Raw genomic sequence first — 24,482 nt, 5'->3', positions numbered from 1 at the left:
AGAGATAAACATCATGAGACTGCTTGACAAGCCAGCGCCCCCTGACCCTTTACCTTTATTCCATTCTTGAAACTCCTAAAAAGACAGAATCTCAGCTTTTGCATGCTCCTCCTCTCTGAGGTAGCCCGTACTCACCTTTCTTTGAGTTTGTCACTCTCCCTGTCCTACTCCAGACAAGTAGGGAGGTGCTACTGAGAGCTCTGATTTGGGCTTGCAAGAACCTGTCACTTGGGTGACCTGAACAGAACTGTGGCTATACGATCATGTTCCTTAGTAGCTTGCCTGAAAATCTCTTTTCTTTGCCTTTAGGAAGTTCGCAGAACATAATCTCACTCCATCCAGTGCTCTGCAGCTCCCCAAATCCTGAGGTGGTAGGGACCTAGTTCCCATGCCATGCAGATCCAAGCGGACACTGGACACTAGGTGACGCTGGCTTTAGGAGTTGGCAGGGGATGTGCCCTCTGCTGAGCAGCAGTTCAATGAGCTTCCCTTTCCTCCCTCTGTTTTTCCTTCTTCTCTGCTTTATTCAAGTAAACCTGCCTTTGTCTACCTTGAATCTGGCCCTTTCTCCCTTCGAGTGTATTCAAATAAAACTCTTGCTACGCTTCTCTACTGTGTCTCTGCCCTTCAATTCTTTGCTGTGGTGGGGACAAGAGCCGGGAGAACAAACTCAACCCTCCCAACAAAACAGCGTCTGCAGATGTATTATTTCTTTTCCTCCCACACTTTATGAAGCAATTTTATTTAAACTTTTCACATTTTTCCTTAACACCTGGGGCAATAATCTAATTAGGGTTTTGTTTATCATCATTAACTTTTACAAAAACACAAACTTTATTTTTGCCCAAGTTATTTGTGACATACTGCTTTTTGAATCTGTATATGACACTGCAAACTTCATTCTTTGCCATGAAAGCCTGGTTGTATAATATGTTGCATAACTTAAAAAAAATCATCTGACAGGTGTGTATTTGTCATCTCTCACAGCATGACTATTTCCTTTATTGTTCTTAAGGTGATTTTTTAAAAAAAGACAGTACTTGCAATTATAAGGTCAGACCTCTAGGAATAATGATTAAATCTGTGTGAAATGTCTTCGTTTCCATTTTTTTTTGATTCTGCCAACTGACCTCCATGAATATCCAAAACTTCATTGATTGAGGTTATTTCAGGCTAATGAGTTTTCCCAAAAGAGTGTTTTGTTCTTCAAAACACAGTAATTGAGAGCAAGCCCTGAAATGTGGGAGACTTTGTAAGGACTCAAATATAAGATAAATCCTTCCTACCTGAGGGGGGTAATTTTGGAGCAAAGTCTTATCTTATATTCAGGCATTTTGCTGACAACTCCCAAACTGATATCTTCTGACCAGTCCCTCTCCTCCTTACATCCAACAGCTTTCTAGACATCTCCACCTCAGAGCATTTTTATTGAGCACCTACTATGTGTCAAGCACTGTTCTAGGTGTTGGTGGATAAAGGGGTGAACCTGACAGAGTCCCTGTTCTCAAGGAGCTCACCTTAGTGGGATAAACAAATAAGACAATTTCATATACTAGTAAATGCTGCCAAGAAGATGCAATGGGATCCCGTGGCAGAGTGACTGCATGTGGCCTGTGTGCTTCGTCTGGGGAGGGGATGTCTGAGTTGAGTTGTGAAAGCCAAGGAGATGGTGGTGAGCAGCTCTGGGGGAAGATTGTTCCAGCAGAGACCCTGAGCCTGGAGAAGGCCAGTGCAGGTGGGTGTGAGGGTGGGGAGCCGAAGGAGAGGAGTCTGGAGAGGGAGCCAGGGCCTGACCACGTAGGACTTTGCAGGCTATGGCAAAGAGTGAGTTCATTTTAATTTTTGTGGCCATGATGAGAGGTCACTGGAGAGTTTTAAGCAAGGGAGCGACTTGGCTGTTCTGATTTGACATGATAGAAAGATCGCTTAGGCTGCCATGCAGAGAAAGAATTTCAGAGGGACGAGAGTAGAGGCAGGGAGCCAGCTGCCATAGGTATCCAGGTGTCCATAAGGTGGCTTGGCCTGGGACTGAAGCACTTGGAGATGGTAGGAAGGAAATGGACTTTGAACATACTTTGCAGTTATATCCAGCATTACTTGTTCATGGTGTGGATGTGATTATGAGGAAAGAGATGCTTAGGTTTTAAAATTGAGCAGCTGGGTGGATGGGTGGACGGGGTGTCAACTTCCAAGGTAGGGAAGACTGGGAGAGAACGTAAATCTATTCTCTGGTAGGGGAGTTAGGGTTCTCTTGTAGATGACCAATAGGAAGTTGGATAGATGAGTCCTAACACTTATGGAAGTGGTTAGGTCTGAACACATAAATGTGAGAGTCATCAGTTTATAGGCGGTTTTATATTTGGTCCTGGAGAATATCACAGAGGGGAAAATGTATACAGAAGAGAAAAGAGGGTGGAGAACTGGGCCCTGGGGCATCCTGCAGTTAGAGATCAGCAAGAGGAAGGAGAGGGATTGATGGACACAAGAAAGATCCATCAGAGAGGTGGGAGGAAAGCCAGGAGATTGCTTCCTGGAAGCCAAAGGAACATGGTGCTTAAGGAGTGAGCTGTCAACAGCCAGTGTTGCTGGGAGAGTAAGATGAGGATGAAAAACTGACCACTGGATTTGGCAATTTGTTGGCTATTGGTGACCTTGACGAGAGCAGCCCTGGCTAGATTGTGTTAATGTGAAGAAGTGGAGACAGCAAGTATAGACAACTTTTAGAGGATCTTGTTTTTTGCCTATGAGATAGTAGCTGGAGAAGGATATGGTATCCAGAGGGAAACAAAAAAATATAGAGAGGACAACAAATAGAGTAGTTACACAATTGTGAGGCAGTAACCTTAGAACACAGTCTAGAGGAGGTGAGAGGTGATGGGGCCCAGTGTTCTAGAGGAGGAGGCTGTACCAGGAGCAAGGATGCTTCACCCATGTCACAGGGAAAGAGGCAGAGAGAACAGGCTCTCATGCCAGGAGGCCGGCACATGTGGTGGTGGGGAGATAAGTTAGTGCTTGCCTACTGTTTCTTTTTCCCAGTTGCATATAATGCCTGGCTGTCAGCTGAAATGGAGGATTAAGAGAATGGTGGCTGGAGGTTTGGGGAAAGAGGAGAAGGTATGGTAATGTCATCTTGGAGAATAGGGTTAAAGTTTAAGGCAGATGTAGAATCTCTTAGAGGTGCTGAGTGCCCACTTGAGCTCTGTGGTGAGAAGTTTCAATTGAAAACCTGTCAGTCCAGTTGTATTATTCTCTAGGTGCTCTGGGACAGGTGCCCCGTAGAGAGTCAGGTTTAATTGGAGTTAGGATCTTACCTGGTGAGTAGCTATAGAAGCCCAGAGAGGCAAGAGAGAGTGGAGCATATCTTCAAGTAGGCGATTCCATATGGGGTCCCACAAAGTCTAAGCTGGGAAAGGAGGGAAGAGGATGTGACAGGGGTGATGGATGGAAAAATAGATGAGGCAGAAGGATCGCTGAGTGGGAACTAGAGCGGGCCAGCTGGATAGATAGCAGGTGACGCAGCTGTTGGTACAGACAAGGTCTAGGGGGTGAGCAACTATGTGGGTGGGTTTGGTGATGGAGAAAAGGATTGTAGGAAACAAGGCAGCCAAAGAACTGAGAAGTCAAGGTGTTGGATGTGAGGTCACTGAAGATGATAGTAACTGTAGTAAGAGAGAGAAAGCCCAGTGAGCCAGGGGCTGAGATGGTCCATGAATGAGAGGATAACCAGGATATATTATTTACATCTCAAATTCTACACATCGGAAATGGAAGTTATCAGTATCCCCTTAAACCTGCTTCTCCATTGGGTAAATGGTGCCACCACCCAGAGCCAGAAACCAGGGTGTCACTTCGATTTCTTTCTCTACCAGATCCCACACCCGAACAAATCACCAAATCTTTTTGATTGTATCTCATAAACAATTCTTAAATTCAGCTACTGCTTTCCATCCCTGCTGCTCATACCCTAGTTGAGGCCATTGTTGTTTCCCACTTGGACTGCTGTGCCAGGTTTCAAACAGGTAGCCCTGCCTTGGCCCTTGTGCACTGTAACCATAGACACTGCCTATCAGATCATGTCACTTCTGTGCTAAGTCTCTCCAGTGACTTTTCACTGTCCTTAGGATAAGGCCCAAAACTATTAATGGAGCTTTATAGAGAATAACTGCCACACTATTTTACCCTGACTTCTGCCACAAGCCCCCTCACCTGGCTCCAGTCCTTCTGGGTGATTTTCCTTCTCTGTGGAGTTTGCTTTCCCTTCTAGGTCTTTCACAGGTTGTGCCCTCTGCCTGAAATCCCCTCTACACTTGGCTTGGCAAAATCCTCCTCTTTCTCTAGGTATCGGCTTCACAAGTCTCAGGAAAGCTTTTCCTGGATGGCTGGGTGTTGGGGCCACCTCCCCCCGCCCAGCACCCCACACCTTTCCATTATGCCACGAGTTTAGCAGCTATCCTCTTCATAAAATGTAAGCTTCATGAGGTCAGGGACTGTGTTTGATTCTTCCTACATGAATCCTCAGCACCTAGAATGGGGCTTGTCACATAAAAGTGAACAATATATATTTGTCGATCTGAATCAAATGGAAGATTCTAGAGGTTGAAGAGTTCTGGGTGAAGACAAAGTCTGGGTTATGGTCCGGAGAGTGGGTAGCTAACTGGGGTGGAGGATGAGGAGGGCATGCAATGAAAAGAACAGAGTGATACACAGGGCTCCTGCTGCCCTCGGTCCTGAGAGGTTACTAGAGGACCCGGAGTCATGTGGTCAAGTCTTTAACCAGTGAGAAGTAAGTGGCAGCGATGGGGATGGGACAGAGGGTAGAAGAGACAAAGGATGGGGCCTAAACCAAATGAAGGGTTTTCAAGAAGGTGGGGATGGAAAGGTTAGAGAGTGGTAGTGAGGGTAGTTGGGGCTCTTGAGAGGGTGGGCAGGCCTGGGATAAGAGTGGGAAGGCTGAATGTTGGCCCAATGTGAGCCTCTACAATGCGGAGTCTGGAATCTCAGGGGGAACTGACTGTAGCTGGTCTGCTGGCCTGCATGTGGGAGCTATATTTCTCTAAGCATAGGGCATCTGGTTTTGAGCTGGCACCACCTTGTTCTCCAGGGCTTGGTGGTCACAGCTCTGGTAGAGCACCCTGGTTTCCTGGGATCAGGAGTTCAGCCAATGGTATTGGTGCCCTGACATCCCTGTTACTGGGGGATACCCATTTCCCCAGCTGCTGTGCATATTGGCCACTCATGGTGTATAGCTGTCCCCAGAGAACTGACCTTGACTGAATGTGAGCCACCTACCCCTTCCTGCCAGTCCTCGTGCCCTCAGGGTGGACTGGAACCAGTGGCTGACTGATGCAGGAGTTGCAAAGCCTAATGCCCTTTCTAGGAGGCTCTCCCTGGACCACAGGGGACACAGCGCCGGACAGACTCAGACCATCTGTGTGGGCTTGGGAGGTTGCCTCTCTACCCCCAAGTCTCCTTATCTGCAAATAAGACCTATAGGCTGGATTTTGTTAAAACACCACCACCACATGCAGATAAGAAAATCTGCATCCGTACTCCCTGCGTCAGGCATGGTGGAGGATTCAGATGAACAAGACCCAGTTCCCACCACCAAGCAGCTCATGGCCCCTTAACTCGTTTGCTAAACATTGACTGAAGGCAGCCAGGGACTTGGAGGGATGATGCAGTGTTCCGTCCATGAAGGGCTCACAGACTGCTGGGGACAATGGCAGGGGCACAAGCTAGGCTGGTGCCCGGAGAAGGTGGTTAAGCTGTCCTTGGGTTTGAGGAGGGGTCCCAGGGGAGGGAGGGAGGAACTCTCGGGCAGAAGGTGCAGCGTGTCTGAGGGCATGAGGCATGAGCGTGAGGTGCCTGGTTGGGTACAAGGAGGGAGGAAGCAGGGGGAGCCACTGGGAGGTCATCAGGGGCCAGGCTGAGGGCAATGCGGGGGATGGTAGGGGAAGAATTCTGAAAGCAGGAGGAATGACATGGTCAGATTCATATATAGAAAACCATGGTGTGCCTCTAGTGGGCAGACGGGAGAGGACCCGTGAGGGGTAGTAAGGCTGCAGGGGGCTGGGCAGACTCAAGGGGTACTTAGGGCTGGAATTAGAGGGATTTGGTGCTGTGCTGGGATGCAGGGGGTGAGAGGCTGGGAGGTGGGGTGGGGAGGCGTGAGGAGGTCAGACCTGCTCCTGGCTCGGACACCTGGGTGAGTGGCAGGGGCTGATGTGTGGGAGGTTTGGGGAGTTCAGGAGCTGCTGAGTGGGGGAGGCCTGGGGGCCTCCTGGAGAGGTGTACCGTGGGCAGTTGGGGGAGCTGCTCTGCGCTTCAGAGGCATGTCCAGGCTGGAGGTGTGGTTTTGAGAGTTGTCAGGGTCTGAGGGGTGAGGGTGGGGTGAGAGGAGATGAGGGAATGTGTATCCAGCCCAAGGAAATCCCCTGCTTGAGGTCCTACAGGAGTCCTTGAGCTCTGACCTTCAGTGGGTCCCTGGCCATGCAGATGTACCTCCTAGAAGCCCTGGAAGACCCCTCATCCTGGACTTGCCCTCAGCATCATTCCACTCCCACCAGGCTTCCCCTCTCACCCTCAGAGGGCCTCACCTCTCTGGGACCTGTGCTGGGCAGGGGCAGAGGGGCTGGAGTGGGGGAGGCAGAGGCCTCCTGAGCCACATGCCTTCATCGGAGGGACACTCACTGAGGGCTGACTCACGCTGGGCAGAGGTTCTCCTGGGGTCCCTCTCCTCCTGCCTCAGTCAGCTGGTTGCACAGTCCAGAGCCCCCTGGAGCCCCCCTGGACATCCCCTGCAGGGTCCTGGAGGCGAACTGTGTGTGTGTGTATGTGATGGGGGAACCTGGATCTGAGGTTTGCTGATGCAGGTGCCCACTTAGTAGTCCTGGCTCCCCCTCTGAGGTCCATCATGAAGCCCCCAGCTTTCCTGCCCACCACTTCTGACATGGTCTGCAAAGTACTGGGAAATCATATTTATTATAGGTATTGACGTGCCCTATTGCCATATGCAAAAACCTCACCAGCTGTCAACCTCCCTTGCCCAGCGCTCAGAACCCAGAGACTGAACTGCCCCTGCACTGGCCCCTGGGTGGGCTTGCTGAGCCCCACACCCACCTTCCTCACCTGCCCTGTGCTGCTGTCCTGCTTAGGGAGGACAGTGGCCTTAGGGAGCTGTCGGGGGACTGGGTGGTCCCAGCTGTGGATCTCACAGGTTATGGGTACCCACCTGCATCCACTGTGGCCGGCCCAGCCTTCGTGAGCACTGAGTTCCCATACTGAGAGTGATTTTCCCGTGAGAAGGCATACAGTGGGTGTGCACTGGGAAGGTGACCCTGGGGCTGAGACTGCTGGCACCTGGGGCCAAGGGTCTCCAAGCACTTCTTGCCCACCAGGTAGGTGGCCTCACTGAGGCTGAGCAGGATGCAGAGCACAGACGTGGCCACCATGAAGTAGGTGAAGACCTTCTTCTCTGTGGGCCGGGAGATGTAGCAGTCCACGGTGTGGGGGCAGGGTGACTGGGAGCAGGCCACCACGCGGGGCATGTCGTAACCCTGGTAGAGATGGTGGAAGAGGTAGAGGAAGCCAGAGTTGATGGCGGCCTTGAAGATGAGACTCAGCAAGTACGTCCACCAGAGCCCACCCCGCTTCTTGCTCGGGTTGTCATACAGAGACGGGGCATTGGGCCCATGTTTCAGGCGGTGCCGCTGCTCACGCTCCTGGCGGTAGGCCACGTGCATGACCACGAGCAGTGAGGGGCACGTGACCAGGATGAGCTGCAGAGCCCAGAGGCGCACATGGGACATGGGAAGAACTCATCATAGCAGACGTTGGGGCAGCCCGGCTGCTTGGTGTTGCAGATGAAGTCCCTCTGTTCATTGCCCCACACCTTCTCTGCTGCCACCACGTGGACCAGCACGCGGAAAATGAACACCACTGACAGCCAGATGTGGCCCAGTGCTGTGGAGTACTTGTTGACCCCAGTTAGAAGGCCCTGCAGGGACGCCCAGTTCATGCTGATTGTGTCCTTGGTGTCTCACGTGGATGGTCTCTGTGCACTCACTGGGCTGGGGGCCACAAGGCCTGGGAGAACCTGGAAGTGGGTGCCTTTTATTGAAGGTTTGATTGGCAAAACTGGTTCACAACTACTGTGTCATCATGTCCTCACTCGCAGTGACTTAGGTGGAGTAGGGATTGCCATTCTCCCTATTTCACAGGGGAGTAAGCCAAGGCCCGGAGGTCCCACAGCTGGAAGTGGTGGAGCTGGTCTCAAACTCCCATCTTCCAGTTCCAAAACCAGGGAATATTTCCTCTATAAAGTCATAGATAAATGTAAAGAATCATCATCCTGCACGGATGCACCTGCCAACCTCCTTGACCCCAGTTTCAGTCCTGTGGGTCATAGACTTCCAAAGAAATGGTTAAGAAGTTGTGGATCGGATGATCTGCTCTCCCATCAGCGGCCAGGGCTGGACCAGGACAGGAGGGGAGGGGCGTGCAGCTTTATCCTCCAGCTTCCTCCAGCTTTTACTGAGTGTCACGTCAGCCTCCTGGGCAGACCCCTGTGGGATACCCGTCTTCAGTCCTCCTCTCCCCCAACCCTGAAGTCCTGACATTCCCTCTCAAACTGAACATGTTTCTCTGGGATGCGATGGCTCAGCAGCAGCCTGCCCCTCCCCGAATCAGTGCTGGCCCCGAGGGCCGACTGTCCTGACCACAGTGGGTTCCTCTGGAATTCCAACCGTTCCAGCTTTAGGGAGGGCTTGGGGGAAGGACAGAGGCAGGATTCTGGCACGGTCCTGCTCCCAGCATTTTGTTTTCCCCTCAGGGACATCCTCTTCTTTTGCTCAGTGGCCATTTGCTAGCCAAGCCTCCTACTAGTCCTAGGCCTCTGTCCGGTGTGCTCCATCCTCTGCACCCCCTCATCTGGAGAAGCACCATGTTCCCCCTCCCACCAGCCCCTCCCCTGTGCCTGACCCAGATCTCAGCATCTTCAGGCCTCATGCCCTGGGACATTTTCTGAGCACCTGCCTCTGGCTTCCATGGCAGAGTGCATCACCAGTGCTTAGATGGTCTGTTTCTCTGTCTTCGGTGCCAGACTGTCAGCTGCTGGAGGGCAGCCTCTGCATGCCATTCGTCTGGTTCCCCAGGGCTCAGCACTGGCCCGTCCCAGTGAAAACACAGTGTTTGCTGCACCAGAAACCCCACTTCTTCCTGGTCCCTCCTTCCTGTCTCCCCTCTGGTCCTCTGTCCTCCCTCTGATCTGGCAGGACATTCCTTCCCCCACTTAGGGCTTCCTGAGGTTTCTCTGGGAACCCTCTTTCCCTTCTGTGCCTCCCTGAAGCCCAGCCCAGTCTGTCCGGGCCTTGCTTGCCAGCTTGGTCTGCCCGATTTTGTTCTTACCTTTCTTGGGTCTAGCAGCCACTCTTCTGTCCCTGGGTTTGTCCTTCTGCCCCAGAGTCTCCTGAGGCAGCTTTTGTTCCTTACTCCTCTGTTGGGTGGGGCTTTCCAAGCCAGTGAGCCAAGAGAGAGTGGGGTTGAGTGGGGGCCCCCAGCAGGTGGGCGGATGTCCCAGGGCACATATTCAGAGCAAACACCCGTGGCTCTTCTCTCCTGGCCCTGCCTTTTTCCAGCCTGGCCAGGCATGGCTGGGGTCTGGCTCCCTGGGCTGGCAGGTATGTGGCTGAGACCGCAGGAGCATGGTAACCTCATGCGTGGGCCTGGGACAGCATCAATGGCATTGCCCCATCCCCTTCCTGCTGCCTTATTGGCCCCTAATCCCTGTCCCCAGGCCTCTCTCCTGTCCTTTTCTCTGGAAACCTGGTCCTCTGAGGTCCTCAGTAGCTGACATCTTCAGAAAAGGGAGCAACCTTGATTCAACCTAGGATCACAGTCCATCCTGGTGGGGACATTTCTGGGGACTAGAGCTCGGGCTGCTGTTGAGCTGTGTAGGGGGTAGGATTCCCAACTATATGGTTCTTCTAAATAAGGGCACCCACTGCCCTGGTGGCGACAAGGAACGCAGGTGGGCAGTGGGCTCAGGGCCAGGCATAGCCTTGCAGTCCAGCCTCTGTGGGCCTGGGTCTCCAGGGAAGGGGAGCTACAGGGGGGCCTTGGGCTTGCATACCCTTGGCTGGGACAGTGAAGGTTAATGTACAGCCAGGGAGGGGCTCTTCTGCTTCATTTCCCACAAGCATTCATTGAGTACTTCCTAATACCACTGGTGAACATTTATGGGGCCTTTTACAGCCGGCTAAACCCCCCACAATCGTGAGCACATCCAGTTCTCACAGCAAACCCTCAGGCTAGGTATTATGAACCCATTTGGAGAAGAGCTGAAATCAGTTTCCTAGAACTTGGATTTGAATGCAAGTGTTTTGACTCAAAAGTTCATGAATTTTCCATTGTAACACACAGTCCCCCCCCCGCCCCCACTAAGCTCCTGTCTCTTTGCACACAACCCATGGGCCTAAAACTGCAACTGGGGTAAAGGTTAGACTTGAGCATGAGCAAGCAGCCTGCACCCCAGGGGTGCTGGAGGACCCTTTTCTGGGGGAGGGATTGCCCCTTACCTGCCTAGATCAAGTGCAGCCCTTTGCAGAGACAGAGAGCTTGACCCAATGACCTGATAAGGGTCACAAGGCCAAAGGACCAAATGGCATCTTGAATTAGTGAATGAGTTGACTTTTATTAAGCCCTGCCTGTGCACCCTACACATTGAAGGCATTTGTACGTTGTTCTCTAACTAACCCCTCCTCATAGCAACATCCCTGTGAGGTGGGCCTTACTGTCTCCATCTAACCCAAAAGGAAATCGATGTGCAGCCCAGGGGGTAACTTGCTCAAGGCCACACAGATGGGGCAGGTGGCAGGAGCTGGGGACCAGAGATTTGATCCCAGGCCATCCGCCCCTCCCTCTTATCTGTCCCACTCGAGGCTCAGCTCCTCCGGCCCCAAGGCTGCACCTATGAAATATGGGGACTTTCCAACCCAGGCCTGACCTAGCACCCGGGGCGGGCAGCACCTCACAGGACGGTTTTCTTCACGTGGTCTCGAGGGTGGTCTGGTAAGAGAGGAGGTGGAGCATCTGAGTCCAGAAAGATGAGGTCGCCCGAGAGGAGGTCATCCTGTTTGCAGGAAGAGGTGGCCCAGCTTGGGTGCTGGCCCACACCAGTGGCCTGGGTCTTCCTCACCGCCAGGCACTCGCGGCACCTCTTGCTCACCAGGTAGGTCAGCTCCATGAGGCTGAGCAGGATGCAAATGGCACAGCCGTGGTCACCATGAAGAGAGTGAAGATGTTCTCTGAGGGCCTAGAGATGAAGCAGTCCACCACACTGGGACATGGAGCTGCGTGGCACGTGACCACACGAGGGAGGGTGTATCGGGGGTAGAAGGAATGGAACACGTAGAGGAAGGCAGCGTCCACACCAGCCTTGACCACAAGGCTGCAGACATATGTCCACCAGAGCCCCCTTGCTTCTTGCCAGGGTTCAGGTAGAGGTGCCTGCCACCCTCCCCTGCTGCCTCCCGGTGCTTCTTCTCCTGAGCCTCCCGGTAGGCCACGTGCATGGCCACGTGCATGACCACGAGCAGTGAGGGGCACGTGACCAGGATGAGCTGCAGGGCCCAGAGGCGCACGTTGGACATGGGGAAGAACTCATCGAAGCAGACGTTGGAGCAGCCTGGCTGGCGGGTGTTGCAGTTGAAATCCTTGTGGTCGTCACTCCACACACGCTCGGCTGTTACCAGGTACACCAGCACATGGAAGATGAAGACCAGAGTCAGTCAGATGCACCCAAAGGCTGTGGAGTACTTGTTGACCCCACTCAGGAGCCCCTCGAAGGTTCCCCAGTTCATGGTGCACCCTGGCGTCGGCTGCTACTGCGGGGAAATGATCATAATTTCCCACATTTACAGAATACCCACTCTGAGCACTTTATAGAGTATATCATTGTATTTAATTCTCACAGCCCATTTTGCAGATGGAGGAAACAGGTTTAGAGGGGTTATACAAGGTCACACAACTATCAGGTGCAGAGCTGGGATCTGAGCACAGGTAATTAAGTCTAGAACCTAACTCTTAGCCATAAAAGTGGCTGAAGGTAGGCTCATTCCGCCCAGGCCCTGTGGCTCTGGTCTCGCAGTCTTGAAGTGTGAAGGCATCAGTAGGTGGGCCATTCTGCCTTCTCCTTCTGTTAGCCCTGGTCCTCCTCTGCAGGGGACTGAGCCTTGGGAAGCCCTCTCCTTTCCTTTCTGAGCACTGCTCTCTCCCCTGAGCACCTCTTTCTTCCCTCCCAGGGAAACCTGCCCTTTGCCCTTTACTTGGCTTGGGGGTTGGGGCTGGAGAAGAGGCTGGAACCTTGTCTCCACATTCCCATCTGGTGTAATATTCTGTAAATATCCAGGCAGTATCCTGCTCAGGTGCAACTCAGTTGAAGCAAGGTCAATGGAAATCTTGCTGAAAGATATGGGAAGGAGCAATGGTTCCTTTTATATAACAGGCTTCCTAGAGTAGGTTGCTATTTCAGCGTTTCCCAAACTGGTGGTCCATGGAACCCTGTTGCATGGGCTGGCAATGGAGATAGTGAGAGGAAGGAATTCTGTGTTCAAGAAAAGTAGGCAAACACTATGTTCAGCAAAGTTAAATAGGTCCCTTTACTTGACCATGCTAATAAATTCACATTGTGAATCTCCAAGACTTGCCCAAACTCCTTTGACCACAGAACCTTTTTTTATCATCTTACGGAAAAGCCTTGTCAAGACACCAAAATGGGAAAGGCTTCTGTGGTCAGTTCTGCTGGTGAGTTTGGTAGGATGAACACACGGGAATCAGAGTCACACCCATGTAAGGAATGTGACTGCTTTTCTGAGTGAGGGGTGTCCACTTCCTCTTGGAATTCCTCTGGCTGGTTCCTCAGGGATCTCACCCTGCTGGCCCCCTGAGACCTCAGGGAGCCTGTCTGCACAGCCCCTTGCTGCAGGGGGTTCCTGAAGCCCTTCCAAGTGCTGGTCCGGGCTGAAGGTCACCGTGCTGTCCTGACACCCTGCAGGATCCGCCGTGGATGAACAGGGTCATGAGAACAGCCAACATTATTGGGTGTTTCCGTAGTTTCAGGCACTGTTCTGAGCACTTTGCATCAATTAAAACTGAAACTGTATGAGAGGGTATGATATCTGTTATTCCAAATTTACAGATGAGGAAAGCAGAGCAAAGAGAGGTTAATTAATTCGCTCACAGTCACATAGCTGATAAGTGGCAGATCAGGGATTCGAACCCAGGCAGGCTGTCTCTAGAGCCCTTCCTCTGGGCCTGGGCCTGTTTCCCTAAGTTTCAGGAAGTTGCTTAACTGTCTGATCTGTGCCCACTCCCTCCACTACCAGGTGGATCCCAGATGAGGGAGGCTAGGGGTGTCTCTGCTCCCTACTCTCTACTGTTCTGTGTACACTGCCTACTACTTGGACATGGGCCTCTGAATCATCTGCTTGTCTTTGCTATTTCCTGCCTGAGGTGGGTGGAACTCCTGGCACCTTCTCTGGGAATACCGGGAGGCTCCTGCCCTTAGTCCCCTTGGGGGCTCTGGCCATGCCCCACCCACCTGAGGTGGGGTGGGGTGGGGCTTCGCAGGCCTAGGCAGAGCTGCTCTGCCTGCTCAGCTCCCACCCCCACTGGAGCCCCTCTTCCACTCAGTCCCTGCTTCCCGCCTCTGCTCAGCTGGGGAGAGCAGGCAGGACTCAGAGCAGAGGAGGGAGGAGCCCTTTAGTCTTCCACTAGCAGGACCCATGGTGGCAGATGTGTCCACACCACCTCCCTCCACTCCCTGCCAGATCAGTCTTTCTCTGCCAGGGGTGCTGAGGGGGATGGTACTTACCTGAGTGGCTACCCTTCAGGGCTCTCCGGGTACCAGCTCCTGATAGCCAGCCGTTGGACTCAGCTGGAACTCATGTCGGGACTGGGGAGGGTGTTTGGGGAAGCCTGTTCCTGGGACGGAGCCTGCAGAGTAGGCAGCAACCTGCGTGTGCCGCTGGCCTGGGAGGAGGAGGAACTGCACCTGGCACTGCCATTGGCTGGGTGCCAGCCTCCCCAGACTGCCTCTGAGGAGGCCCAGGAAACTTGGAGGCCCACTCCTTCCAGGGTGCTGAGCCCAGAATCCTGGCACCTCTCAGGGGAGAACCATAGGTCCATCGTGACCCCCTGCTTGTCCTCCCGTCCCTGTGTGGGAGCAGCTGAGACCTGTCCTGCCCTCTCATCCCTCTCTGGAAATTCCCCACTGCCATTTCCTAGGACTCGGTGCCCTGCTCTGGAGACTCTCCTTTCTCTGGCTGCTCAGTGGCCTTCTGTTCTCATGGCTTCAGTAACCTTTGGGAACACTGTGACCCCCAAACTCTGTTCCCAGCCCAAACACTTTTGTCCCATCAACTGCCCTTACTTGGATGCCTTTTTCTCACCTTTCTCTTCACCTGCCTCTTCCTCTAAGAAGCCTCCCCCGACTGCACTGCTCCAGGTGGCATAGGGCCCCATCTCATGGTCCTGAGCTTCCACCACATCATCAGACTGTATTGGAATAGTTGATCTTAACTGAGCTTGTTCCAGGTAGACCCATCTATGAATTGAATGAATTGAATGAATAATCAATTCACATCAGTAGGCACTTCTTAGGGACTTGTCATGAGCAGGCTATAAAGCAGACCAGTGCCTGACCCCCAGGAACTTACCAACTTGGCCTTGATTACTGGCTTCTAAGTCTAGTACGAACTGCATAGCCTCTCATGACTGCAGAGGTCATGGAACCGGTTTCTGGGTGCAGCCTCCCCATCCCTGCCACCCAGGTGCTGCTGGCATCTGTTTCAGTCTTTGCATCTCAACACCGAGTGCAGAAAGGGGGCGTGGAGAGCCATCCTTTCTCCTGCATACACAGCTCAACCTTCCCCCAAACACACATTAAGCCCCTCTCCAACCCCTGCAGGGCTGACACCCCTTCCCCACTATGGGACCACACCCTGCTCTCAGCATGACACACACTGGTCTTTCCACCAATCCTTGTTTTAACTTCAAGAATCACTGCTGAGATGCCAGGTGCTGTGTTTGGTGCAGGACTACACAGATAAAAGAGTCATTACCACTGGGGCATGGTCGCCCAGCCTGGGACAGCACACAGCTGGGGACACACTGATGTAAGAATGGCTTTGAGGGTGAGCTCAGCAGGAAGGGGCAGGGATTGGACAAGTCCTGCCCAGAGCCGGGGCCTCCCTGTCTGATGGGGAAGGCATTTTAGCCAACTGTTTTAAAGCAGGGGACCTGTGAATCTGGGCCCACGCCCCTGCATCTGGGCCCCACACTCCTGTACCTGGAGCCCATAAACCCTTACATCTAGAGCCCATGCACCCCTACATCTGGAGCCTATACCCCCTGTATCCAGGCCCCATACCCCTGCAACCAGAGCCCATATACCCCTTCATCTGGGCCCCACACCCCTACATCTGAGGAGCCCCAGTACCCCACACCTGGACCCCACATCCATCCAGCTGGGCCCCACGCCCCTGAATCTAGAAACCCACAGCCCTGGGTTTGAATCTCACCTCTGGTACTTTTCTGGCAATCTCTGTTTCCTGATGTACAATGAGACATTTCATGCCCTTGAGGGGTGGGTGTCCTGTGAAGACAGCTTGAGCAGTGCAGAGCAGCGATAGGGCGTGGCCTGAATCCTGGCCCTGCCTCTTCCTCTCTGTGAGATGTGTCAGTTTCTTACCTGTATAGCGGGACAGTAACATCACCTACCTCGCAGTGACCCAGCCCGTAGAGGTACAGTGCCAGAACTGCCCAGCACAAAGGAAGCCCTTTCCTCTGAGGCATGTGAACTGCGCACAGAAGCCTGGAACATGGTGGGTACACCTCCCAGAACGACTTCCCCCCTTTTCCTTATCCTATGCCTTTTCTGTCTGAGATGCAGGGGAGGCAGATGTACTCACCAGAGGAAATCTCATGTGGGTGGATGCTGTCTTGGGTTAAAAAGGCAAAACCCCGGCCAGGCAGTCACTGACTGTCTGGAGAGGCTGGGAAGGTGGGCAGGGGACACCCTGGGAGGGGTTCTCATTCATGCACAGACATAGCCTGTTGGCCTAGATGACTTCTAAGGTGCCTTTTACACACAGGTCGGCAGGGTCAGAATTCAATGGACTGTGTATCCAGGAGCCACAAACACCAAGGTCCACAGCAAGCATAACACAATCCTACACGTACACACTCTCACACATGGGCTGCACTTATGGACACAGTGTTGTACACACACAGGGCACTGCTTTTTTTGTTCACTGCTCTACCTCTGGTACCTAGAATGGTGTCTAGTGCCAGGTTAGGCCGCATTTGTTTATTGGATGAATGATGTATGAAATGCATGTACCTTGCAAAGAAAGTCACACACATCTATCCCCCCCATAGTCTCTCCAAGAAAAGATTGCCGAGTCCAGGCGAGAGGACACATGTGGGTGGATCAGTACAATAATGAGCAGTGTTACTAGTGGCATATAAAAGAGAAGGGAGTGTCAAGTGCTGCCACAGGGAGACACACACTCACAAGGTGGGTCTTGAAGGGTATGTAGGAGTTAACCTAAAAAAAAAAAACCATCAATTACTTTCCCAGCAAAATGGGTTTATCTGGGAATAGCACAGAATTGCACTTTAGAGCACCCAACCTAGGGCAAAACCATAAGTCTTATTTTATGGAGAAGAAGGAAGAAGTTGGGAGGGGTAGTTCTGAATGAAGGTCCACTGGAGAAAAGCAAGAGTTCAGGGTGTTGGTTTCTCACTGGCTGAGTGGCCGGGTATGGAGTCCTTGTGGGAGATGCAACATACATCTTTCCCTGGTGGGGCCTAAAATTGGTGATTTTTTCCTGTTGAGATTCTTCTGGTGGGGCCTGTAATTGACATGGGGCGGTATGGCTCCAACTTCTAGCTTCCTGACTTCACTTCAGTGAGGGTTCCTTTTAGTAATTTTCACAGAGTTCACCAAGCGCTGATGAGGAGGACCTTTGTGGCAGAGGGCACAAAGTGTGCAGAGGATCTCTGTGAAAGACAGTGGAAGGGCTTCAGAGAGGGGACTGGGGACAGTAGGGACACCACGGGTAAGGCCCTACAGCCAGGACCTTCCGGACCCTGAAAGACCCGGAACGCCACTCTAAGGAGCTTGGATTTATCTTGGGTGCAGAGGGAGACACAGGAGAAGGAAGGACGCTAGTCAGTCAGAATGGCTGAGTTGATTTGGGTTATTCGTGGCAGTTAAGTTCTATAAAGTCACCACAAACTCTGAATTACTAAATATGGAAACTCTGCCAGGAGGTGAATTAACAGGGTTAGGTTCCTGGGAGGCTCGGGTTACAACATTTTCATCAACTGATCAATATATAACCTTGTTTTATGCATGTTTCCCTTTAAAGACACCTTATCTAATATGTACTGTTGATTCACTAGCACTGAGCTCACAGCCTGCAGCGCTGTGATCACACTTGAACGGAGCTCACCTAACACATGTATTTTCTGAGGCCCATCACAGCCTTCCTGCACCTGAGAATACTTGACAGCACTTCAGTGCTCTGCTTGGGGGCCACTTTAAACAGCAAAATCACCTTTCAACAGCACAAAAATGCAAAAAATGTGGCACTGAGTCGACCTCAAACAGGACATTGTTCACAGTAGGAGAGCTGAAACAAGAAGGCTGAGTGTCGCCTTATTTGACCTCAGCTGGGAACGTGCATGCCAGACCACTCAGAGGACCCTGAATCACCATGCATGTTGACTTTGGGGGTACAAATAAATTTTAGTGAGTGGATGAACTCACAAATATGGAATTTGGGAAAAATGAGGATTGGCTGTATGTTTAGAAAGCTCCCTCTGTTGGCGAGAAGGGTCATGCAGCCAGTAAAGAAGTTACTGCAATGATTTAGGCAAGAGATGAGCCAGAGGGTTGGGTATGGGAAATAGTTGGTGAGTACCAGTGGCAGTGTCTGGAGTCTGACTGGGTGTTGTGGGGTAGGTGGGGGGAAGACCCAGAATGGTTCCCAGTTCCCTAGCTGTGATTTGGCAGGAGGTGGGTCTTCCAAAAGGAGTAAGGAATACAGGAATGTAACAGAGGAAAACAAATCCCTGGACAACAGGAACGTTAAATGAAATGTGGACTCAAGTAGCCCCCAAAGCTTGTAACCATTAACAGGTGGCAGTTTCTTTCTGTTCTCCCTATTTTCTGAGTCTTACGGGTCAGAGATAATGTAGAAAGCTGATTTTGCAGAACCCAAGACGTCCTGTTCCAGGACACTGAGGAGGGACGGATAAGAAAAACAAAAGGCAATTGAAGCAGTGCAAGAATATCTGCTTGGCCCCTGGCCGGTTGCTACTTTATGTGTGTGCGCCCATGGACACCACAGCCCCTCTCCCACAATTTCCTCTTTAAAAGCCCTAACTTGTACTTTGGGGGGACAGTGGTTCTTTAAGGCATGAGCCTGCCACACCCTTATTTGCTGGCAAATTGATAAACTATTCCTTTCTTTTCCTCCAAACTTCATCATTGTGCTTTGTGGTTTGACTTCAGTGACAAGGACTGATTTTTGGTAACGGAGAAAACCAGGTTGTTTGCAGGGAGAAGGGAAGGCGATGTACAGGTGCTTTCCAGATGGTGGGGGTTAGGGAGCTCCGTGTTCCCTATGCTGGGTGGGGGCGTGTGCAGGACAGCCATGCTGACGCTCCACTGCCAGCAGCTGGCAGCAGTGGCTGGAAACAGGCTTTGGGAGTCCTCAGCCCTCACAGGGTAGTAGGAGCCGCAGGAGTGAACAAGATGGCCTTGCGAGAGTGTGCTGAGTGAGAAGAAGGTCGAGGCAGAGCTCTGGGGAGTCCTGACATTTTAGGAAGCAGGCAGGAAGAGTTGCCTGTGGAGGAGAAAGAAGAGTCAGAGATAGAGATGTTAGTGGGGCAGCGCTGTGTGGGGAGCGGTTCTTGTCCCCACCACAACAAAGAATTGAAGGGCAGAGACACAGTAGTGAAGCAGAGTAAAAGTTTTATTTAAAGTTATGTACTTAAAGAGAGAAAAAGTGTGGGTAACCTCAGGGAAGAGAGGTGTCCTGAAAAGTTTAAGTTTATTTAAAGACAGGAAGTGTACACTCAGAGAAAGGGGGGTGTGAGTTACCTCATAGTAGAGGAGCTGAAAGATTGGGAAAGATTTATTGAAGTTATGCACTTGGAAAGTGTGGGCAACCTCAGAGAGAAGAGCGCCTAAGGTTTAGGGTCTGGGGTTATATATGCAGTTGAAGATTTCAGGAATGTGACAAAGGGCCAGGTACAGACTGGCCAAATTGTCCCAGAATGTTCATCTTTGTTAAGACATGAAGTTTCTTCTTCTTTTTTTTTTAACTTAACACAAGAAATACACTGCTTTGATTCCTTTCCAGGATATCAGCTTCTTGTCTGGAAGCATATCAATCAAGACTGTCTGCCCTGTCTCCAAAGTGGGCTGAGTCACCATCTGTTTGATTAAAATGCAATTTTAGCTTTAAGTTAGAATTCTTCCTGAATAACCTGGGCCTTTTAGCAGGTGCTAAAGTAAATCTTACAATGGTATGTGCTAACTGACACAGTGAAAATGTAGGCTATGCTGAGATACTTTTCTTTATATGGGGAGTGTCTTGCCAATGGATTTCAGCCCTGGACAAGTTCACTATGGATTCAGTGTGACCAAAGAAATGACAGTAGAATGTTCTTGGGGTGAGTCCTTCTGGCTTTCCATCAGCTTTCAACTTTATACCCAACTTTATTTCATGGTGGCAGGTCAAAGACTAAAATCCTGTTCACTCAGAGTGACTCTGCACAGCAAGCCATTCTCTGCCTCTGGGCCTCTCTACCCGCACAGCCGTCCTCTGTGCCTCTCTGCAGGCACAGCTGTCCTCTGAGCCTCTGTCCTTAGCGCTGCCACCACACCAGCCTCTGCTCTGCTCTCCTGTAGCCTTGCAGCCCTGCCACCGTGTTGCCCAGAGCACTGGGCAGGGCTCTCTATATAGAGTCAATAATGACACATTGCCCACACGTGTGTAGTGAGCTAGCCAACCAGGGCCAGGTGAGAATCCTGGCCACAGGAACCTTCACTTTATCCACAGGGAGTATTCAACATTCTAGGTCAAGTTGCTCCTGGCCTTCTGAACTTTTTAATTGGTTAACTCTTTGAGTCCTTTCTAGTGGGCTTTACTGGCCTTGTTCTCTTTCCACCCTGCTCCTATCTATTTTCCTGCCTAACAGAGACAGCAGGGTAGCAGGGGAGGGGAGAAGGCCATGACGGAGCATGCACGAAGTCCACTTGCAGGGAGGCCGGTCAGGTCCTTGGTGGCTATGGCAGAGTAATTTCAGCAGAGTGGTGGGGACAGAAGCTGGAGGGCAGTGGGTAGAGAAAATATAGATTGTACCTTTTCAGAAAGCTTGCCAGGTAGGTAGAGAGGCAGGGCAGAGGGATCAGGGATGAAGAAGGGGTTGCTTCTCCTGCAGAAGCAAGGAGCCACTGGAGAGCCATTTGACCTTCAATGGACCTTGCTTTGTATCTGCCATCCTCTCCTTCCATACCTGCTCTTTTCTGGTTCTCTGGCCTCTACATGGCTCTCTATGGCCCTCCAGTCCTCAGCCCAGGCTTCCTGACTCTCATCATCTTCGACAGGTTCTTCTGCCTCATACTGACCCCTCCTCAGCTCCACCTTCAGGAGATGGTCCTGGCTTTCCCACCAGGTCAGCCCTGCCTGCTTCCTGCCTGTTCTCCCTGTTACTGGGTGTGGAGTGGGTGGGGTTGAACTTTTTTTCTGGAGACAGATGTCCCCCCAGGCTCCTTTTGGAATAAGCAGGCAAAGGGCAGTCCAAGCTCCATGGCTGATATGCCAGTTAACTGTTGAAACTACTGCTCCCAAAAGAGAGTAAACTTTGGTCCTGGAGGAACGAGAGCAGTTGGCCTGTGTAGCGAAGAGCCCATTCCCTGTACTTAGGAAGTAAGAAAGCTGGAAAATGGGGTAATAATGTTAGCTTCTTTACTGAGCACTTCCTCTGTGCCAGAAGTTATGCCAAATGCTCTACATGCACAAAACACGTAATTATTCCCTGCTCTCTCTTTGCCCCTCTCGAGTCAGGTTTCCACACACAGCATGGTCATCTTTGGAAAATGCAAATCATATTTAAAAAAAATTTGTTTGAGGCCTTTCAGTGGCTCCCCATTGTCTTGAAATAAAATCTCATATTGCTAATAGGGTTTGTGAAGTCCTGCATGATCCAGCCTCTGCCATCTTCTGTTCTCAGCCTCTTCCTTCCCATCTTTGTATACTCCAGCCACACTGGCATTCTCTCACTTTCTAGAACATAGGAATATCTTTCCCACCTCAGGGCCTTTGCACGTGCCTTAGCGTGCTTTTCTCATTTTCTCTGAGCTCGCGTCAGCTCAAGTTCCAAAACTCAATTTAAATGTCACTCTCAGAAAAGCCTCCTTTGACTGCTGAAAGTAGGTCAGGTTCTGCATTATCTGTTCCCTCAGCACGTGTTTCCTCTGGGAACTCTATCTCAACTTCATCTGCAGTTCTGGTGTGTGTTCAGTGGTTTGGTATGTGTTTTATATGCTTGTGTGTTCAGTGCCCTCTGTTCCTTTAGGCTGTACTCTTCAAGGAGACCAGGTCCAGAGGTTGGGCCACGGGACTCACGTTCACTCTTTCATCTGACCATCTGTCACAGCCGCTGGCACATAGTAGGTGCCTAATTAGTACTTGATAATGAATGGATGAAGGAGTCTGTTTATCAATAGTAAAGGAGCCAAGAGCAGTGCCAATGGCACCGAGGCAACGCTGTTATAAGAACATAGGCTCTGGAGCTGGCCTGGACGATTTCCACTCCAGCTGTCCTGCTTGCTGGCTGTGCAACCCTGGGCAAGTTTCTCAGCCCCTCTGGGCCTCAGTTTCTTCATCTGGAACTTGGGGACCACTGTAGTACCTACCTCATAGGGTTATTGTGGGGGTTAGATGAATAGAAATACATAAACCATGTGTTCCTGGCATATGATAAATGCCTAATAAAAGCTAGTGGTTGTTATTCTCAGCTAGGACCAATACCTGGGAGTGAGACCGAGCTGATGCTGCTTTCTGGATTTCTTTCCCTCCTTATTTTGTGATAATCTTTGGGAGAGTCTGTCTCAGCACTGCTGAGGGGAAATGGGGGGAGAGGTAAATGGCCACATGGACCTGAGCACCCCATCCTTCGCCATCATGGGGAGGATACAGAGATGCCACAGATTTGGTTCTTGCCCTCCAGTTGCTTATGACTCAAAGGGGAGTGGGGGACACCCAGTTTCATAGGTTCTGGAGAAGAGCAGGGCCCAGCCCCCCAGGGAGAGCTTACTCTGCAGATGATCTGTCTGTTGCAAAGCCTAGGCCAGCTTGAGCCAGATTGCCTGCTCCTTTGCTAGAGAAGCTGTGCTTTCTCCTGGAAATGGAAACACTTCTGAGTTCCCATCCCCACTGAGACTGAGGACTGTTCTTCTGCAGAATGATGGGAGTTGTAGGATGGCAGGCGTTTAGGAAGGAGGTAAGGGTGGGAGGCAGGCAGGGATGAAGAGGCAGAGCTGCGAGATGGGGAGAGCTGTGTGCCAGACAGAATCTACACAGACCTGGGCTCAAATCCCACTTCCAAGGGCCTCTCCCACTTCCAGGCCCAGCTTCTCCCCCAGAGAGCCTGGTGGGGGCCATCCTCAAAAGCATGCTCCTTACCTTCCTCATCCCTGTCCCCTGCCCCTGGCCCCAGGCCATGGCTGCAGCCCAGGGTCAGCTGGGCAAAGACATGTGCAGTGCAGCTCAGGGGCCACTGGTGATGCGAGGGCTGCAGCCTGGACCTAGATCTCTGCCACAGCTGCCCGCCTCTGCTCCCCAGGGCCCCTTGCTTTGTGCAAAAGAAATTCTTTCTACCTAGGGGACTTTACTCTCCACCAGGCCCATTGAATGCACTGTCCCTGCCAGAAAACTCATCAGCTGGAAGATGCATGACTAATTTCAAAGTTCGTAGACCTGCCACTAGAAAAGTTAAACAAAAAAGTTTAAACATGGAAAACCTGAAGCCACATTCCATGTTAGAGGATATCAAGGGCCCAACCTGCATGCAGAAGCTGCCTCTTCAATAAATATTTGTTGAATGAAAAAAAAAAAAAAAAAACCAGAACAAAAATCAGTTAGTCCCTGCAGCCTTGGTCAAAAGGCATTTTTCTTTTCCAAGCCTTAGTGTCCTTTCTGCAGGCTTAGGGGTCACAGAGCTGTTGTGGGGAGTGATTGAGAGGCCCTGAGGAAAGCACGGTGAGTTACAGTCGGCATGGCCCCCGCCCCTTCCTTTACTTCCCTGCCGTGCAGGCTGTTACTCTCTGGTGGGTACGGAGGACATCCTTGTATCTCCCTGGGGCCTCAACTGGACCTCATGGTCATGTTCTTCCGCTGTGACCTGCATCTCTTCCCGGGTCCCTAGACCCACCCCACCAGTTCTGCCAATGCTCCCAAGCTCAACCTGATGGGGCTGGAGCTGGCCTTGCCCTTTGTTGTCTCTCTACTATTTTGGAGGCTCTGGGCGAGCTGGGTCATGCTGGCCATGAGACCTGCCATCCCTGAGACTGGGGGCCCAGTGCTTCATGCCTCCTCTCCCCTCTAGCCAGGCCCACAGCAAGGCTGAATCGATGGTCCCAATCACCTAGTACCCTGCTGTCTCTGGGCAGCTATCCCTGTGGGGTCTCCTTTGCAAATGATTGAGAGACTAATGTGTACTTCTTACAGATTTGGCCACTGGCCACCACATTCCCCCAGCTGGCATTCCAGGGCCAGGGACCTCTCTTTGGGCTCTGGCATGGATGCTCAGAACCCCTGCTCATTCGTGGTCTAGTGTGGGGACCATGTGGCTTATTGCAAGCAATCTGGCAGATATGGGTTTTAAACGTTGTTCTATCAAGTGGTCACTACATGTAGTAGGTGCAATTGGTACCCACTCTATGTCTCCTGGGCCTGCTCCATTTTGGTGATTGATACAACTTATATAAAGCATGGTGATTTACAGGAAACAGGCTCCGTGTCCAGTGGCCAGGGCCTGTCATTCTGCCTGGGGCCCGCTGAGCTCCTGGGGCCTTTCTGCCTGCATATGGGTTAGACTGGAAGTGCCAGTGAATTAATCTCTCACTGGGAGCTGCCCTTAACCAATGACTGATGGAAGTTAGGGCATAAATCCTCCAGCCTCTGCATCCTTTGGTTGAGATAATTGTGAGCCCACATCCTACTCTTTTCCAGAAGTCCCCAGCAGGATTAAGCTCAGGTGCCCATGGAGGTAACTCACTCAATTCCATGTCCTTCATCAGCTTCCTGCCCTGCTCTGCCTCACTTCTCATTCCCGTGCTGATAGTTCCTGGGATCACCTTTCAAATAAACAACTTGCAAGCAAATCCTTTTTTCGGGCTTGGC

General features: G+C 51.6%; 2 protein-coding genes across 2 annotated transcripts; both read right to left on the bottom strand.

Moving 5' to 3' along the window:
* Window positions 1-6,803: 6,803 nt before the first annotated feature.
* On the bottom strand, window positions 6,804-8,860 carry GJB4 (gap junction protein beta 4). The gene is given in 2 exon segments (XM_017680312.3): window positions 6,804-7,807; window positions 7,810-8,860. Coding segments are annotated over 2 exon segments (798 nt in total). The 5' UTR covers window positions 8,018-8,860; the 3' UTR covers window positions 6,804-7,217.
* Window positions 8,861-10,675: 1,815 nt separating this feature from the next.
* GJB5 (gap junction protein beta 5) lies at window positions 10,676-11,879 on the bottom strand. Its single transcript, XM_036990654.2, is given in 3 exon segments — window positions 10,676-11,266; window positions 11,269-11,468; window positions 11,471-11,879. Coding segments are annotated over 3 exon segments (828 nt in total). The 5' UTR covers window positions 11,859-11,879; the 3' UTR covers window positions 10,676-11,026.
* Between the last annotated feature and the right edge of the window lie 12,603 nt (window positions 11,880-24,482).

Source organism: Manis javanica, chromosome 4 (genome assembly GCF_040802235.1).
Source record: "Manis javanica isolate MJ-LG chromosome 4, MJ_LKY, whole genome shotgun sequence".
Classification (NCBI taxonomy): domain Eukaryota; kingdom Metazoa; phylum Chordata; class Mammalia; order Pholidota; family Manidae; genus Manis; species Manis javanica.
This window is presented reverse-complemented; position numbering and strand designations above follow the sequence as displayed.